The sequence below is a fragment of the Podarcis raffonei genome, chromosome 8 (genome assembly GCF_027172205.1).
Source record: "Podarcis raffonei isolate rPodRaf1 chromosome 8, rPodRaf1.pri, whole genome shotgun sequence".
Classification (NCBI taxonomy): domain Eukaryota; kingdom Metazoa; phylum Chordata; class Lepidosauria; order Squamata; family Lacertidae; genus Podarcis; species Podarcis raffonei.
The window spans coordinates 9,868,156-9,884,996 of record NC_070609.1 but is presented as its reverse complement, the minus strand read 5'-3'; the positions used below and the strand labels follow the sequence as shown (position 1 = coordinate 9,884,996).

Genomic DNA, 16,841 nt, shown 5'->3' with positions numbered 1-16,841 from the left:
ATTTTTTCCTTGCATTCCCCCTCTAAAAACTAGGTGCGTCTTATGGTCAGGTGCGTCTTATGGAGCGGAAAATACGGTAACCTTTTCCGGTACTTCCGGGTTCGGCATGGTGCGCAACCCGAAAACACACAACCCGAAGGGTCTGCAACCCAAGGTATGGCTGTACTTTATACACAATAGACCGAATAGCATCATTTAAAGTTTTTTTAGGCCATCTTTCTGCTGAATCTCTCAAGGCAGCAAACAGAAATTCACGATCATGGGTGGGTGGAAGAGTTAAACCGCCACTTGCCTTGCCATTCTTGGTTCCTGATCCAATCAGCCACCCCTTGCTTTTGCAATTTTGTGGAAACTGCACTTAAAAGGCACAGCCAGGTAGCTAACAGAACGTGTAGTTCAACCATTGTCACATATCTTGCAGCTCTCTGTGGAGTAAGCACCATTTTGATCTGCTTCTGGCAGAAAAAGATAATGCTATTAGAATAATTTTTCATGCCCTGCACCCTCCATAGAATAAAGCACATGCTGCCACCGTTATGTTCAAAAAAATTGTGGAGTACTTTAGTCCATGTGTGGTGGTTGTGCCCAGATATCACATCATTGTGGGGGTGGGATGTCAGTTTTTCAAGAGATTTGTAAAATCGCTTCCCAGTCTTTAATCCTTGATCCACTATTCATCTTCTCACTTAATCTGTGATGAACAACCAAGAAATGTATTACACAAATAGCTTGTGGCTATTCTTCTTGTTGTGGCATGCCTTTGCGATTGCCAAAAATTGGAAATAGTCTTCAGCTTACCTTTTTCAAGAGGTCTGGAACACAGCACTAAAGGAAAAGTTAATGCATAAACTTGAGACTTCTGAGGAAAGGGTCTGGATTGGACAAATTTCAAGATACACTGTGCATCTTCATTACCTTTGCCTCTTAAGAACAAAATAGCCATAGCCCACCAAGAGACACTTAGGGCTAAGTAGTTCGGATTAAATTTTATTGAAATTTACATGCATTGCTGAGCCTGATTATATTACAATATGTACTGATTTTATATTATAACAAGTAACGACATTTTCTCCATTTATATTTTTGTATACAAATGCAATAAGATTATTTTCAGAAAACATTACTACATAAACACAGCCCTAAACCAGCATCATTAGGGACAGCTCCTTTATTACATGGTGTGGGGGAGGGAAGATATCACCAGCAGCCTCTGCTCCCCACCCCAAATTGCTGAGAACACTCAATCCAGTCGCTTCCCTTTTTTTGACCCTTTCTGTTTCAAAGAGTTTGGCCAAGGTTCCACCCTCCATTGCTTATGAGAAGCTTCAGAGATCTGGGGAAAGCACTGGGGGTATGTCAGCCCCACCTCTTAAGAGTCTGTGATGCGTTTTTTGATTGCCTCCATAAGTGGGGTGACGTAGCGCTGCATGGTCTGGCTGAATGTCTCTATGCCCAGCTTGATCTTCTCCTGGGCCTGGTTGGCATAAGGCTCTAGGGACCTCTGGTATTCGTGCAACTGGCGGTGAAGCTTCCGCGCGTAAGGGATCAGCTCAGGCCCCTTTTCTTCCACTTGCTGCTTCAGCTTCTCCTCCAGCTCCTGCACCTTGGGGACGACCATATTTCTCAGGACCTGTGTGTGCGGTCTCAACTTCTCCGCGACGGGGCTGGCGTAGAAAGTCACTAGAGATTCCAGCCCCTCGTAGAGCTCTTCTGTGGCAGACCGTAATACAGCTAGGTTACAGCTGGCGCCCACCAGGGCGTGCCCAGACAACTGAACTGCCACATGGTAGGCTTGTGTGATTTCGGGGGGCAGCTCAGCCTGCAGGTCCTGGACATACTTGCGCAGTTTTGCAACATCATCACGAAACAAGATTCTGTGGGGGTTCAGAAGGCATAGAGCGTTGTGAGTGGGACACAGAGCCAGTGTGGTAGAGTGTTTATAACAGGGGTCAGCAAACTTACCGCGCCTTGGGCCTGTGTCTCCAGCACTGATCGCGTGGCAGGCCGGAGGAGCGCGTGCCCATACTCCTGCACACATGCTATTTCCGGCGCACTTCCGGGTCGAAGGAGCACCAGAAATAGCTTGTGCGCATGTGCACGGGCCTCCTCCAACCTGGATGTGCATTGGAAATAATGATTGCACATGCGCAAATAACGCGCATGCTCACAAGCTATTTCCGGTGCTCCTCCAACCCAGAAGTGGGCAGCCGCGCAGCGCCAGTAAGAGTGGGCGGCGGCAGCGGGGGTTGCCATGGGCCAGATAAACAAGTCCCTTGGGCCTTATCTGTCCTGCAGGCCTTAGTTTGGGGACCCCTGGTTTAGAATACTGGATTAGGATCGGAGAGGGGGGAGTGTTGGACAAATCTGTCCCAGGGACCTTTCCCAGATGGATTCAAATTTCTCTTTGAAAGAAGGAGTCTGCACCACAATCAGGCATAAGCTGGTCGACACAGTACTGTGGGCAACAACTCCCCCCCGCCCCCACCTCATGCTGTAAAGAGGGGATTGCGCATTCCAGTTCTCATCACAGACAATTTATACCCTAAAACCCTTCGAATATCCGTATTGGTTAAGAAATTGTAGTTTACAGGTTTCCCTAAACACCCATTTCATGCCTACTCCCTAATATTACCCTAATATGTCCCCCCTCCTTTACATACATCCCACGCCCATCTAAATTAGCAGTTTCGTCAACAGGGGTGTGTTTTCAAGTCATCCAGCCCTCATAAATCAGGAGGCAGGTATGTCCAAAGTCCGTTTTGGGGGCCTAATCCGGCCTGCTGGTTGGTTCAATCCAGCCCATGTGGCAGTTCATTTCCTGAGGTAAAACCCTAAAAAAAGGCCAACAACTTTGGTTGGCCCTCATACATGTTCTCTTCATCAAATCTGGCCCTCTTTGAAAAATGTTTAGGCACCCCTGGCATAGGCTATCTGCTTCTAATACATTCCTTACTTAATTGTACCTTCTAGCAGAAAGAATCCTCTTAGGGAGGATTCTAGCATGTCAAACATTTGCTTTGTCTCATTTGTAGTGTCTCCAGCAATGTAAAACATGCAGATAAACAGTTCCTTTGGGCTGTTTTTGAAGTCTGATTCTGTTCACAGAATCAGACTTAAGACAGGCATAGTCATCCTCACCATTCCTTCTCTAAGAATAAAACTCATTTTCATTCATTTATTCCACAAGGAGTCAAAACCCCAATCAGCCATGAAGCTCACTGGGCGACCTTGGGCCAGACAAGGACCTAATCTACCTCGCAAGGTTGTTGTGGGATTAAAGTTACACACATGCACTGCAGAGGAAAGGTGGAATAATAAACAAACAGAGGCGGCAAACTTCCCTCACTGGGTGAGATATTCCAGAATTGGGGAGCCAGCCTTCATGTTACACTTCTACACACATTTCATAAATTCCTAGAATGAAAAAATTAACAAAGTAGAAGAGGAAGTAAGAGCGGGGGGTGGGGGTGGGTAACCTTTTCAGCCCCAAAAGCTATATGCTTCATTCTGGACAAATTTTCTGGGACCACCTGTCATTGGTGGCCAGAGCCAGAGGCCAAAGTTTGTGCCAACCACAATTGTAAAATTTCACTTTTGTGCAGTAGGCTACCATTTCTACACACACTCAGACTTCGCGGTCTATATCCCAGCAATGCAAACAAGAGGCATTAGCAGAGTAAAGGACACTTATTCCAGCCATGCAAAAGCTCTCCAACCAGGAGGAAGCGACGCAAAGCTGGTGAAGTGTATGGCCTGTGGGGAAAGGGTGTAACTGGGGCAGACAGGTGACCTAGAGAGTGTGCCCCAAGGGCCAGATAGAGAGGTATGGAGGGCCACAGTTAGCTCCCAGGCTTCACATCCTTGCAAAGGAAAATCTAGCAAAGAAGAAATCCTGCCAGCCTTCTCAAAGCTTCAGTCCATGAAGTCCCTAGTTAATGTCCCCAATCCCCTAAAATGGGGGAAAGGAGGCGGATCTGCTTACCTCAGTTCTTGTCCGAGCCTCGATCTTCTGACAAAGTTCAATTTATCCCATGCTTTCTCGCTGACCTTTCCCAGGAGTTTAGTGAGGTCGTGCTTTAACTGCTCCAACTTGGAGACCCGTTTATCCGTTTGGGCAAAAGTCGGATGGCCTGGGGAAAGAAGCAGAACACCTGCATCACGTCTTGTTGCGCAGGAAGTAAGGTGGGGCAGCCGCGGTCCTGGTAAACTCTGGCGCGCGCTGGGCTATCCAAGATGTCGGCCGTTTGGCTGATCGCGGCCCTCGTGGTCCAAGGGGGTAGCTGCCCAGGCCCCTCTGTCCTGACGTGGTCGCCAAAATATTGCAAGGCAAATCTGCTGCCACAATTTGCACCATTAACTACTAGTGAGTTGGGTTGAAGAAAGTGTTAAGTTGGGGGTGAACATATCAGACGACACAGCGATTCTTCAAACAGCTCTTGTTTATTCACAGGCCAGAACAGAACTGAACTGAAGGTTTCAGCCAGCCTGCTTATATAGAGCTCCACTAGAACGCAACAGTAACCATTTTCTGTAACTATCCAATCACTGAACGTCACTTTCAATCCCTTATTTGCATATGTGGACCTGAGTGAAAACTATCTACAGTATCCCCCTGCTGGCCCATGGTGAGAACTTCAGTACATAACAGAAAGAATCCCGAAAATTTATTTACTGCAGTAAAGAGTTCCAGCAGGATCGCTCTACAAAGGCTGAACCCCACCCAAACGCTTTGGGAGGGGGGTTCTTTATAGGTTTCTTACACAAAGCAATACAATTTCCTCCAATCATATGCATTCTCATTGCCTCATTCAAAGAAGCATACAAGCTGTTGTTAGCCAGAACTCATATGGTTCCTGCTGTGTGCTGCAGAATTCATACAGGAATCCAGGCCTGTGGGGATCTGCTCTTCTTAAGAGAAATTTAAGCTGAAAGGGTACTTTAGGTTACCAAGATAACTACTACCGAAGACGTCATGATTATTTCCCAACCAGCCATCCCCACACAGTTGTGCTGCCAAAGCACCAAAGGAAAAGATTAGACCTACACAGGCCCAGGCTATTGACCCTAAAAAAAACACAACGTGATTTGCAGAATGGACTCTGCTTCAGCAAACCCAAATCTAGAATTTTGGAGCCTGGAGCAGCAAGAAGGAAATGGGCAATCCTGGCTTGATCATGAGGTGAGTTGGAGACCTAGCCTCAGGTGGTGAGTTTGGGGCCCAATTTATGCTGTGGATTAAACCACTGTGCCGCTTGGGCTTCCTGATCGAAAGGTCGGCAGTTCGAATCCCTGCGACGGGCTGAGCTCCTGTTGTTCGGTCCCCGCTCCTGCCAACGTAGCAGTTCAAAAGCACATCAAAGTGCAAGTAGATAAATAGGTACAGCTCTGGTGGGAAGGTGTTATGTACTGAGTTGAATAGGATCCAAAAGGCAGCAGTCTGATTGGTCCTAGAACAATAGGATCCAAAAGGCAGCAGTCTGATTGGTCCTAGAACAATAGGATTCAGAATGCAGCAGTCTGATTGGTCCTAGAACAATGCAGCAGTATGATTGGTTGGCAGGAACTACCCAATCATGCTCCAGATAGAAGTGAATCCACAACCTGATTGGCTTACAGTAGAATTCCGGAATTAGCCAATCATGTGCAGCCCATTGTGTAAATAATGTATATAAAGCAGATACTTTGAGGGGACATTCATTCATTCCTCCTCACCACTATGAGCTGAATAAAGAGCATGAAATCACTTTGCGACTCTGAGTATATTTCAGAAGGTAAATGGCGTTTCCGTGCGCTGCTCTGGTTTCGCCACAAGCGGCTTAGTCATGCTGGCCACATGACCCAGAAAAACTGTCTGCGGAAGCAGACAAACACCGGCTCCCTCGGCCTGTAAAGCGAGATGAGCGCCGTAACCCCAGAGTCGTTCGTGACTGGATTTAATTGTCAGGGGTTCCTTTACCCTTTACCTTTACCTAATTTGAGAAAACATAATTAAAATATTGTGCCTGCCTCTCCTCAGCCCCCCCCCCCCGGCTAATACGTTGCGGGGGTTGTTGTTGTTGTTAACTCCACCTTCTTTCCAGTGCCATGGCCCTGATCCAGTTCACCAAACCCCCCTCTCAGTTCCTTTTTAGCCTTCTATAAAAAGTCAGAACTTATGGATCTCCTGTATTATTTGTTGCTTGATGCTGAGAAGTGGATCTTTGTATCTCTCTTGGTGGACGTTTCAGATTTTGAACGCACACCACACTCCTGCGTTTTTAAACATCTATATATGCAGACTTAGACCAGCAGCTTAATGTATTGTTATGTGGTACATGAGACAAAGCTGTTGACAACCGTAAATAGTATTTATTTTAATCAGCTTGTGGGTTCTGCTTCTGATGCAATGTTGTGGTGTTACAAAGCTGACATTGTTTCCTCATTTTGTTATACAGTGGTACCTCGGGTTAAGTACTTAATTCGTTCCGGAGGTCCGTATCTAACCTGAAACTGTTCTTAACCTGAAGCACCACTTTAGCTAATGGTGCCTCCTGCTGCCGCCGCGCCACCGGAGCCTGATTTCTGTTCTTATCCTGAAGCAAAGTTCTTAACCTGAAGCACTATTTCTAGGTTAGTGGAGTGTGTAACCTGAAGCATATGTAACCCGAGGTACCACTATATTGGTGCCTCTGCCTCCCTTCCAGGAACTCTGAGTTGCGTAAGTGAGTTGCTTTCAAGACCAAACGACACATTACAAGGGATATGCTTGAAAACAGCATAACTTTATTCTGCACCCTGGTCCAGATCAGATTGGATCTGTATCTCCAGTCCTAAGGTTAAAAGAAGATTTCAGCACATTTCATATGTTCATTTGAACACAGGTACATGAGGGAGTGAGATCATAATGGCTGGCTTGCTTACGCTGTAGGTGTTTGAACGCTTTGCACGTGAAATAGATATCTAATAATGAAAAGTGGAAATACATCACTGTGGCTTCTACTGGGTATGGTGCTGGAATGAGTCTGGAGATTATGTCTTTATTTGCCCATGCTATAAAGGTAAAGGGACCCCTGACTGTTAAGTCCAGTCGTGGATGACTCTGGGGTTGCGCACTCATCTCGCTCTATGGGCCGAGGGAACCGGTGTTTGTCCACAGACAGCTTCCGGGTCATGTGGCCAGCATGACTCAGCCGCTTCTGGCGAACCAGAGCAGCGCACGGAAACTCTGTTTACCTTCCCGCCGGAGCGGTACCTATTTATCTACTTGCACTTTGACGTGTTTTCAAACTGCTAGGTGGGCAGGAGCAGGGACCGAACAACGGGAGCTCACCCCATCGCGGGGATTCGAACCACCAACCTTCTGATCGGCAAGCCCTACACTCTGTGGTTTAGACCACAGCGCCACCTGCCCATGCTATAGTGGGTAATATATTGGACTTCAAACCCCTCTCTCAGCTATGAAGTTCATGGAATGGTCTTAGCCAGGTCACAGTTTCTCAGCCTAACGTACCTTATTGGAAAGATAAAATGGAATAATCCTGTAAAGGTTTATTTGCTGTTCTCCTGGTTGCCTTTGAGTAAGGGGATCCAAACTGATAACCCACTCAAGCTTTCTGAAGCTTACTCCATAGTCCTATCTCATTGGTTTTTCTGTATATTGTTTGTTTGTGGCAGGTTTCAGAGTTGGACCATGTTCTTCAGAGAGCATGTGCAACCCAAAAGCCTGATACTTCTGCCAATATTATTGATCCGAGAAGAGATAGGTAACCTCTGGACCAATTTGGAATGTGCCCAAAGTTTTTGAAGAACCAACCAGGCAACTTTGGGCTAAGCAAAATTGTTCCAAAACATGACACAACTCCTTTTAGCTCTTCCAAATCATAATACCTCCATGTTCCAAGTCTGTGAGAAAGCAGGGAGCTCACCCACACACAAAAAGGGACTTCAGAGTTTCCCTCTAGACTGAGGTAACCATCTACTCACCTGTGAAGACGTACAAGACCAGTGTGATGATAATTAACTTCATAGTGGCTCAGCAGAGTATCCTCTTGCTAGGGTGAAGGCAGGGGTTCACTATTTGAGCAGGGGGTGCTCTGAGGGGAATAAATTATTGCTTCCATCCTCGGTTTCTGTAATTCATTAACACAGGGCGCTGGGTGAACTTCCTGTTCCATCACCTCGAGTCATTGCCCCCACGTCCAATTGGCACGAAAAGGAAGAGATAACGTTTGAAAGAGCTTGAACTTCAATTTGCCAAGGACAGCAGGTGGGTTGCTAAAACAAAATGAAGGAATTTAAAAACCACACGCAAACTTTGGAAGGGTTCTGTGAGATCAGACCAAAGGCCCGTCTGATCTTGTAACTCATAGGGCCAACTGGTGGGAATTGGAAAGAAGATCTATTAATTATAGTTCCTCCTCTATAGGCCCATGTGTGTGGAACAATGAGCAAAGGAATATGGCTGCAAGCCTGTATTCAAAGCCTGGAGCTTAGCAGACTCTCTGGGCCCCTAGCAGAATTTAATTATCATCATCAGGCAGTTTCGTGAGGCATAGGAATAGGCTAGCCAGCCTTTCTTCATCCTGTGTCAGGTTCCTTCTACCCCTTCTGCATGAATAGACCACACACTGAAGTATGTTTAAAAATGATTTACTTGCAGATTTAAGGTCTCATAGAAATTGTACAGCTGAAAGGGACCACGGGGGTCATCTAGTCCAACCCCATGCAATGCAGGAATCTCAATCATGCATTGTCCTATGAGCAATACTAGAAAATGCAGTCAAAAATATTATTGGGTAGAAATACAGCAATGTAGTTTCTGACATGTGTCTGAAGTTGGGAGCTTATAGTGAGGAATGTCCTCCCTCTGTGGCTCACATTGTGAAGGGGAGAATGAGGAAAGGAGAAGGAATACATCACTTCCTCCCTCACTTCCTCCCTACCCAACTGAGCCTACTCCAGCAATTCAAACTCTGTGGTCCTTAACCCCTTCATATACCAACTAGCAAGCATGCAGTTGTGTTTTGACTGTAAAACTTTCCACACCAGCTAGGTGCATATTTACTTTCTTTATTATTACATTTATATTACACCTTTCCTGCATGGAGCTCAAGGTGGCACAACTGGTTTTCCTGCTAAACCCATATTGTTCTCACAGCAATGCCCCTGTGAGGTAAGCTAAGAGGCTGTGTCTGGTTCAAGGTCACCCAGTGAACTGCTGGAGTGCGGATCAGAATCCTAGTCTGCCAGGTACTAGTCCAACACACTAACCACTAGGCCACACCGTCTATCATTCAGTGTTGCATCAGGACTATCCACAGACAGCATCCCTGAACCTTAGGCAATGTCCACAGACCCCTGCTTTATCCCTGCCTCGATATTGTTTATAGGGTTTCTTTCTACCCTGCTTTTGGGGAAGTTTGGAGTGACTTTTATGAGTCAGGACCCTGTAATGAAGAAAGTACTTGAAGGAAGGTGAGGACAGGTGACCTCACCTAGGCCCGAAGTCACCCCCCACCAAAGCAGGCTCAAAGCTTCTCAAAGCTTTTCAAAATCATTTTCTCAGCAGCTAAGCATCAGAAACATTCCGCTCTGCTGTAACAAAAGGTAGTGAACAGTCCATTGTTTCTTAGGCCTTTCTCGTGCCTTCTGGCCTTGCTAAAGAACCACATTGCAACTTACTTTCTGTCCGGGAACCATGCCAGAACAAGAGATTGAAACATATCTGAACACACTGAAACCCCTTTCCTGGGAAGGGTGCCAAGAGTCCACAATAGTCCCAAGACAGCTTTCTGTTCATGCTCAGAGGAACTCATGGGCAGAACTCCTGAGGGAGGAGAAAGGAGGAGGGAACTGGAAAGGGGTATATATGCTTGTGCACATGATTGTGAACTCGTGCATGCTTTTGTGGACTACCACACGTGCTCCTTCTACCAGTTCATGGATGGTAGAAATAAAAGCCTTTTCTCCGAAACTATTCCTTGAGTGTCTGTTGACTCCCACTTCCCTTTCCCAGGCGCAATATTTTTCCCACCCAAGGGCAAAGCCTCGTTGTACTACGTGGCGTGGTTGGATACAAAGGGGTATCTATCCACCTTTTTGCATGCCATGCACAATTGTATAAACCTCTGTCATCTAATCTCTTTCTTGCCTTTCCTCTCAACTAAGTAGTCCCAAATGGGACGCGGGTGGTGCTGTGGGTTAACCCACTGTGCTGCTTGGGCTTGCCGATTGAAAGGTCGCGGTTTGAATCCCCGCAACGGGGTGAGCTCCCATTGCTCAGTCCCTGCTCCTACCAACCTAGCAGTTCGAAAGTGTTAAGTTGTGGGCGAACATATCAGACGACACAGCGATTTCTCCAGAGCAGCTCTTTACTTGTAAGCTGGACAGAACTGAACAGCAAACAGCTCAGCTGGCCTGCTTTTATAGGCAGCCGGCTGTCAACATTGTAGCAACAACAACCGAGGGTTTCCCGCCTAAAATAACTGACGTGGACCTGAGTGAAAACTATCTACAGTATCCCCCTGCTGGCCCAGGATGAGAACTTCAGTACATAACAGAAAGCACATAGGTAGCACTCCGACGGGAAGGTAAACGGCGTTTCCGTGCGCTGCTCTGGTTCACCAGAAGCGACTTAGTCATGCTGGCCCCATGACCCGGAAGCTGTACGCCGGCTCCCTCGGCCTGTAGAGTGAGATGAGCGCCACAACCCCAGAGTCATCCGCGACTGGACCTTACGGTCAGGGGTACCTTTACCTTTACCTTTAAGTAGTCCCAAATGCTGGAACCTTCCCCCATAGTGGAGTTGCGCCACCCCCTTGATAATTTTGGTTGCCCTTTTCAGAAACTTTGTGAGGTGACGCAACCAAAACTGTACACCGTATTGCAAATGTGGTCGCAGCATAGATTTGTATAATGTCATTGTGGTAACTGCTGTTTCATTTCCAATTCCTTTCCTAAAGAGCCTGCAATTGTGCTTTTCCATGGCTGCCACACCCCTGGGTCAACATATTCATCAAGATTTCCACCACAATTTCAAGGTCTTGTTCCTGGTCAGTCACTGCCAGTTCAGATCATCTAATGTTAAAACACCCTCTCCATCATCCTGATATTCTTAGGTAACATCTATTCTGGTTCTATGGCTGGAACTTACTCGGATCATTCCAAATGAAGCAAACTCTCCTTCAAGAGAAAGTCATTTGTTAACATATCACACTGGCATAGGGAATCTATAGACATATGGGAATTTACTACGTATACCACCCTGAGGTCGTTGACACTGTGTCCCAAACCCCTGGGGGAGATAGGAAGAAACCAAGCTATGTTTTGCATCATTGATAGACCCTGCTTTATCTCCATAGGGAGATTGTTTGGGGGGTGTCTCTCAGTTTCTTGATCTGTTGGAAGATTGTAGCGGCCAGGATCTTTTAGGGAAGAAAGAACAAAAAAACATATAAATGGTCTCGGCCCAGTATACCTGAAGGAGCATGTCCACCTCCATCATTCTGCATGGACACTGAGGTCCAGCTCCGAGGGCCTTCTGGAGGTTCCCTCACTGCGAGAAGTGAGGCCACAGGGAACCAGGCAGAGGGCCTTCTTGGTGGTGGCGCCCTCCCTGTGGAACGCCCTCCCATCAGATGTCAAGGAAATAAATAACTACCTGACTTTTAGAAGACAACTGAAGGCAGCCCTGTTTAGGGAAGTTTTAAATGTTTGATGTTTTATTCTGTTTTTAATCTGTTGGGAGCTGCCCAGAGTGGCTGGAAAAACCCAGCCAGATGGGCAAGGTCTAAATAAGAAATAATTATTATTATTGTAATGTTTTGCCTGGCATTCAGCCAAAGATTGCTGCCAGAGAAGGTTACCGATCAATAAAAGCAAGACAGTCCCTGTCCTTGGACACGAATTTCTTTTTTTAAAAAAAGACATAGCACAGAAATAAAATGGCTTGGGATGAAGGAGGAAATAAGCCAAAGGAGGTACTGGTTTTGGGGTGCAAGTACTTCCAATGACCAGCTGGATAGAAACTGTTCTGGGAAAGGAGGAGCTGAAAGCGACTGGACACTCAACTGCGTACATGGAGTGGCCCTGCTGCTGGAATGTAATGGCGCCTGGCACGTTTCACCCTGTGCTGATTTAAGCCTTAAGCTTTCTTCCTGGCTTTTAGCAGAGTATTGCAGCAGCAGAAAAGGTGCCTTGTGTGTGGGTGATAAATTCTCCTCACACCTGCATCCCTTCCTTCATCTGTTACAGCAGGATGCAATTGGTGTTGCCCATTGATAGTTGGCAGGAGCTGGGACCGAACAACGGGAGCTCACCCAGTTGCGGGGATTCGAACCGTCGACCTTCTGATCGGCAAGTCCTAGGCTCTGTGGTTTAACCCACAGCGCCACCCGCGTCTCCTGCCAACCTAGCAGTTCGGAAGCACAAAGTGCAAGTAGATAAATAGGTACCGCTCCAGCGGGAAGGTAAACAGTGTTTCCATGCGCTGCTCTGGTTCTCCAGAAGTGGCTTAGTCATGCTGGCCACATGACCCAGAAGCTGTCTGCGGACAAACGCCGGCTCCTCGGCCAGTAAAGTGAGATGAGCGCCGCAACCCCAGAGTCGGTCACGACTGGACCTAATGGTCAGGGGTCCCTTTACCTTTTGATAGTTGGTGTGTGGGGTGTGTGTGTGTGTGTGTGTGTGTGTGTGTAAACCTGCACTGCCTCAAGAGAATGGAGGGGAAGAGGAAAGGTGGACTCTCCCCGCCTCCCTTGCCTGAGTCCTAAGGCCTCTCCAAAGGTGCTATTTCGAGGGAGCCCTCTATTCACTTGGGCCGATGAAGGCTTCCTCTGAAACTCAAGGAGCAGCTTCAAGGTAGGGAAAGTGAAAGGGACTCATTTCCACCCTGCGGGCCAAGGAAGTTGAGCTCCCCCTACGCAACTGTTATGTTAGAAGACACCTGAAGGCAGCCCTGTTTAGGGAAGCTTTTAATGTTTGATTCATTACTGTAGTTTAATATTTTGTTGGAAGCTGCCCTGAGTGGCTGGGGTAGCCCAGCCAGATGGGCGGGGTATAAATAATAAATTATTATTATAATATATTATGTGCACAACATAACCCACGTGTTGGCTTACAGGTGTATTGAGAGCGCTTCACTTTTGCTTGTGTGAAGAAGATGTATTTCCAACAGCCAACAGAAGAAGGGGGTTTAAAGAGAAACAGGCCACGCATCGAACAGAGGTTGTTAGGAATGTCTCCTTTATTATCCCGTCTGGAGAAGACTTGCACACCAGCCCTACCTCCCAGACAAGGTCATGAAGACACAAAAACCAATGTAAGCTTTTTCCTTCTGATCTCTCTTTAGATGCTGGGGGAGATTGCTCCCTCGTATACATGTGAGAGAAATAATCATGGATTTGGGGAAAACACTGAGGCTCTAGCCCACGCCCTAAAGTCCTTTTTGTACTTTTGGTGCAACTGCACAATGGGACCAATGTACGGCTTCAGTAAGTGCTTGTGGATTGTCTCCGCTCCTTTTCTGATCAGCTGCTGGACGTGGTCAAGATAAGGCTGAAGGTTTGCCTGCAATTCTCGCAGCTTCTTAATGTCTGGATCCAGCTGGGTTCTCAGAGCTTGCATTTGCTGCGGCAGCTTCTCATCTATCTCACGGTTGATCTCCTGAGCTCTGGCGACGATGGCACTGCGCACGGTTGCTGCGTACGGACCCACCCTCTCCAGGACGGGGTCCACGTAACCCGCCAGGGCAGATTGCAACGCTTCTAAGTTATGCCTTCTATGTCTCTGCAGGTCAAACAGGGCAGTGATAGCCTTTTCCGCAACCTGGTATGGCACCCCCAAAACCAGATCCAAAGCTTTCACAACCTCATCAGGTAACTCTTGCTCCAGGGTCTCGAAGCGCCTGCTGATATTTATATTGACACGCTCAATAAATTTCCTGTAGGGGGGGAAAAGAACAGAGAATTGGAAAGGTTTAAGAAGGGAAAAGGAGGGTTTGGGATCGTCCAAACACCTGCTTGTCCCACTGCTGTTTACCCCTGAACTGGTACAAGTGTCAATAGTTTTTCTGTGGATTGATGTTTGTTCTGATTTAGTGGTAAGCAGTCGGTTTTTCTAGGGAAAGTGACAGTGCCATATCTACATATAAGCTAAACAAGCTACAGCTTAGGGCCCCACTCTCTTGGGGGCCTCCCAAAAATTTAAAGGGAAAATAAACTGGATGTCCATTTCCAAAATATAAGATAAAAATAAAATAAAACCTACATACAGTGTTTTGTGTTCTGTACGGACCTATTAGTTCTATAAATTACTATATAGCATACAGTGGACGCTTGGGTTGCGAACGCGATCCGTGTGGGATGCACGTTCGCAACCTGCAGCGGCGCGTCTGCACACACGTGGGTTGCGATTTGACGCTTCTGCGCATGCATGACCGCTGAAACCCGGAAGTAACCTGTTACGGTACTTCCGGGTTTCGGCGGTCCATAACCCGAAAAAAAGCAACCTGAAGCGTCTGTAACCCGAGGTATGACTGTATATTCATCACAAAAAACTGCGAAAATTTGTTGTTGACAATTTGTTGTGGACATATAAGGGGCTCCATTACCTTCAGTAGCTTAGGGCCTCATCAAACGTAAATCTGGCCCTGGGTGGAAAAAACGAAAACCTGCTTGGACCTGCATAGTCACAGTAGGCAGGCCTCTCTCACTGAGTGGGAAGGTCCTGGATTTAAGGGGCAGCCTTCCTTCCTTGTCAAGTGGGGCAGTCCCACATGGCTTTGCCTGCACCTGTTTCTCCTCACTTTAAGTGGGGAGAGAGCCTTCCTGGGAGGGTTCACTTGATCTGCCCATCTGCCGAAGGGGAGGCACCATCCTGAGTCAAAGTGGCTTGAGCTGTCGCTATCCAAGATTTCTGTTCAAACACCCAGGATTTTAAGACTCTGTTCTGAGGAGGATTCCCTGTCTGCTGCCTGAGGGGCTTCATGTAGCAGTGTGTGTCACCTGTTATACCCTCAGCCCTGCCACACATGCTGCCCACAGTGGGAGGGGAAGGTACAGGGAGCCAGGGGCTGGCCAAGCCATGGGGTGAAGTGGTGGCAGTGGGGCTGGCTCAGAATCCAGTAGTTCAGCTCACATACCTTCCCCAACCCCAGAATGTTATGCCGGCATCACTTCCATCCATCTATTCTCTAGAAATAACATCTCCTCTTTTCTACATGGGAAGAGAGCAGCGCAGAGCAGAAACGAGACTAATTTGCTTACAGAATCTCCCCTGTTCCTTCAAAGATGGTGACTTTCCCAAACAATGTTTCGATGAATTTATTGGCATCTTCTCTTCCCTGTTGGATTAGCTTCTCCAGCTTGGAATCCGGCTCGTCTCGGAGAACAGAAGCCCAAGTCCCTAGAAGTCCCAAAAAATAATAATTCTGCATTGCACCGTCCACTGCAGGAAGCGCCAAGCCTGTTTGGTACACCAAGCTGCAACTCAAAGCTTCACATATAGAATCCTTTCTTTAATGTTTGAGGGTCTAAATTAGAAGGTCTTTGTTAGGGCTGGTGCCTCATTCCCCCCTCAAGAAAGGTAGAAACAAAATAGTTTATGTCAATATTTCCCAACCCTTTTCTGGCCATGGCCTTTTCTGACCTTGTTTTCTTCCTGTGGCACCCCCCCCCATGGATGTAGCCCAGGGGGGCAGCTGGCCCCCAATAAGTAAAAATCAATGCAAATCTGATGCTCCACCCCCCCCCAAATCCTGGCTATGCCCATGCCCCCTCTTGTCTACTGGTGAAAAAGTAGCTATTTAAATGTTTTGTTTTTCAATACAACATGTTTCATTTATAATTTTAATAATTTTTAGAAAATTACATAAAATGATAGGAAGATAATAAAATATTGTTGAAGCAGAAAAACATAGAATCATGGGGCTGGAAGGGATCCCAAGGGTATTCTGTCTATTGAAAACCCCTGTAGGAAACTCAGCTAAAACATGAGTTTGTCATGAGACAGATGGCCACGCAACCTCCGCTTAGAAACCTCCAAGGAAGGAGAGTCCGGAACCTCCTGAGGGAGATCCATCTTCCATGCATTATAAAAAGCAAACAACACTTATGTGACAACGCTTCTGTTCTTCCCCCAGCTATTATGTGGGAACAGAACACCAGTTGTTTGACACAGAGGGCGGAAACTACAGATATTGGGCAAAAGGTGCACAGGGAGGTCTGTATATACAGTGGTGCCTCGCAAGACGAAATTAATTCGTTCCGCAAGTTTTTTCTTCTTGCGAGTTTTTCGTCTTGCGAAGCACGGTTTCCCATAGGAATGCATTGAAAATCAATCAATGCGTTCCTATGGAAACCGCCTTCAGACCAGGTCCGGGGACAGTCTGTCCCCCGACCTCTTCTGAAGGCTGGGGGGGGGGGGACAAGGGCTTTTCTTATCACCGCCAGCCTTCAGAAGGCTGTTCTGAAGGCTGGCGGTGGGAAGAAAAGCCCTTCTCCCCACCTCCCACCCCGCAAGCTCCGGGGACAGGAGGGCTTTCCTCCCGAAGTCTCCGCTGTCCCGGGGGGATCTGAAAATGCTGGCGGGCGGCAGCGAACGCTGCGCTGCCACCCGCCAGCATTTTAAAAGGCCCCGGGACAGCGGAGACTTCTCCGCTGTCCCGGGAAGGCAGGCGGGGGGAGCAAAGACTTTTGCCCCCCCCCCCCCCCGGCCTTCAGAAGAGGTCCAGGACCTCTTCTGAAGGCTGGCGGAGATTTCTCTATGGGCTTTCTTCTTGCGAAGCAAGCCCATAGGGAAATTCGTTTTGCGAAGCACCTCCAAAACGGAAAACTCTTTCGTCTTGCGAGTTTTTCGTTTTGCGA

At 47.3% G+C, this 16,841-nt stretch overlaps 1 protein-coding gene across 1 annotated transcript; it reads right to left on the bottom strand.

The window, feature by feature from the left end:
- Positions 1-1,008: 1,008 nt before the first annotated feature.
- Positions 1,009-8,026, bottom strand: LOC128418295 (apolipoprotein A-IV-like). Its single transcript, XM_053397821.1, has 3 exons — positions 7,963-8,026; positions 3,983-4,130; positions 1,009-1,874 (listed from the first exon to the last, which is right to left on the bottom strand). The coding sequence occupies exons 1-3, from the start codon at positions 8,003-8,005 to the stop codon at positions 1,370-1,372; spliced, it is 696 nt and encodes a 231-aa protein (XP_053253796.1). The 5' UTR covers positions 8,006-8,026; the 3' UTR covers positions 1,009-1,369.
- Positions 8,027-16,841: the final 8,815 nt, after the last annotated feature.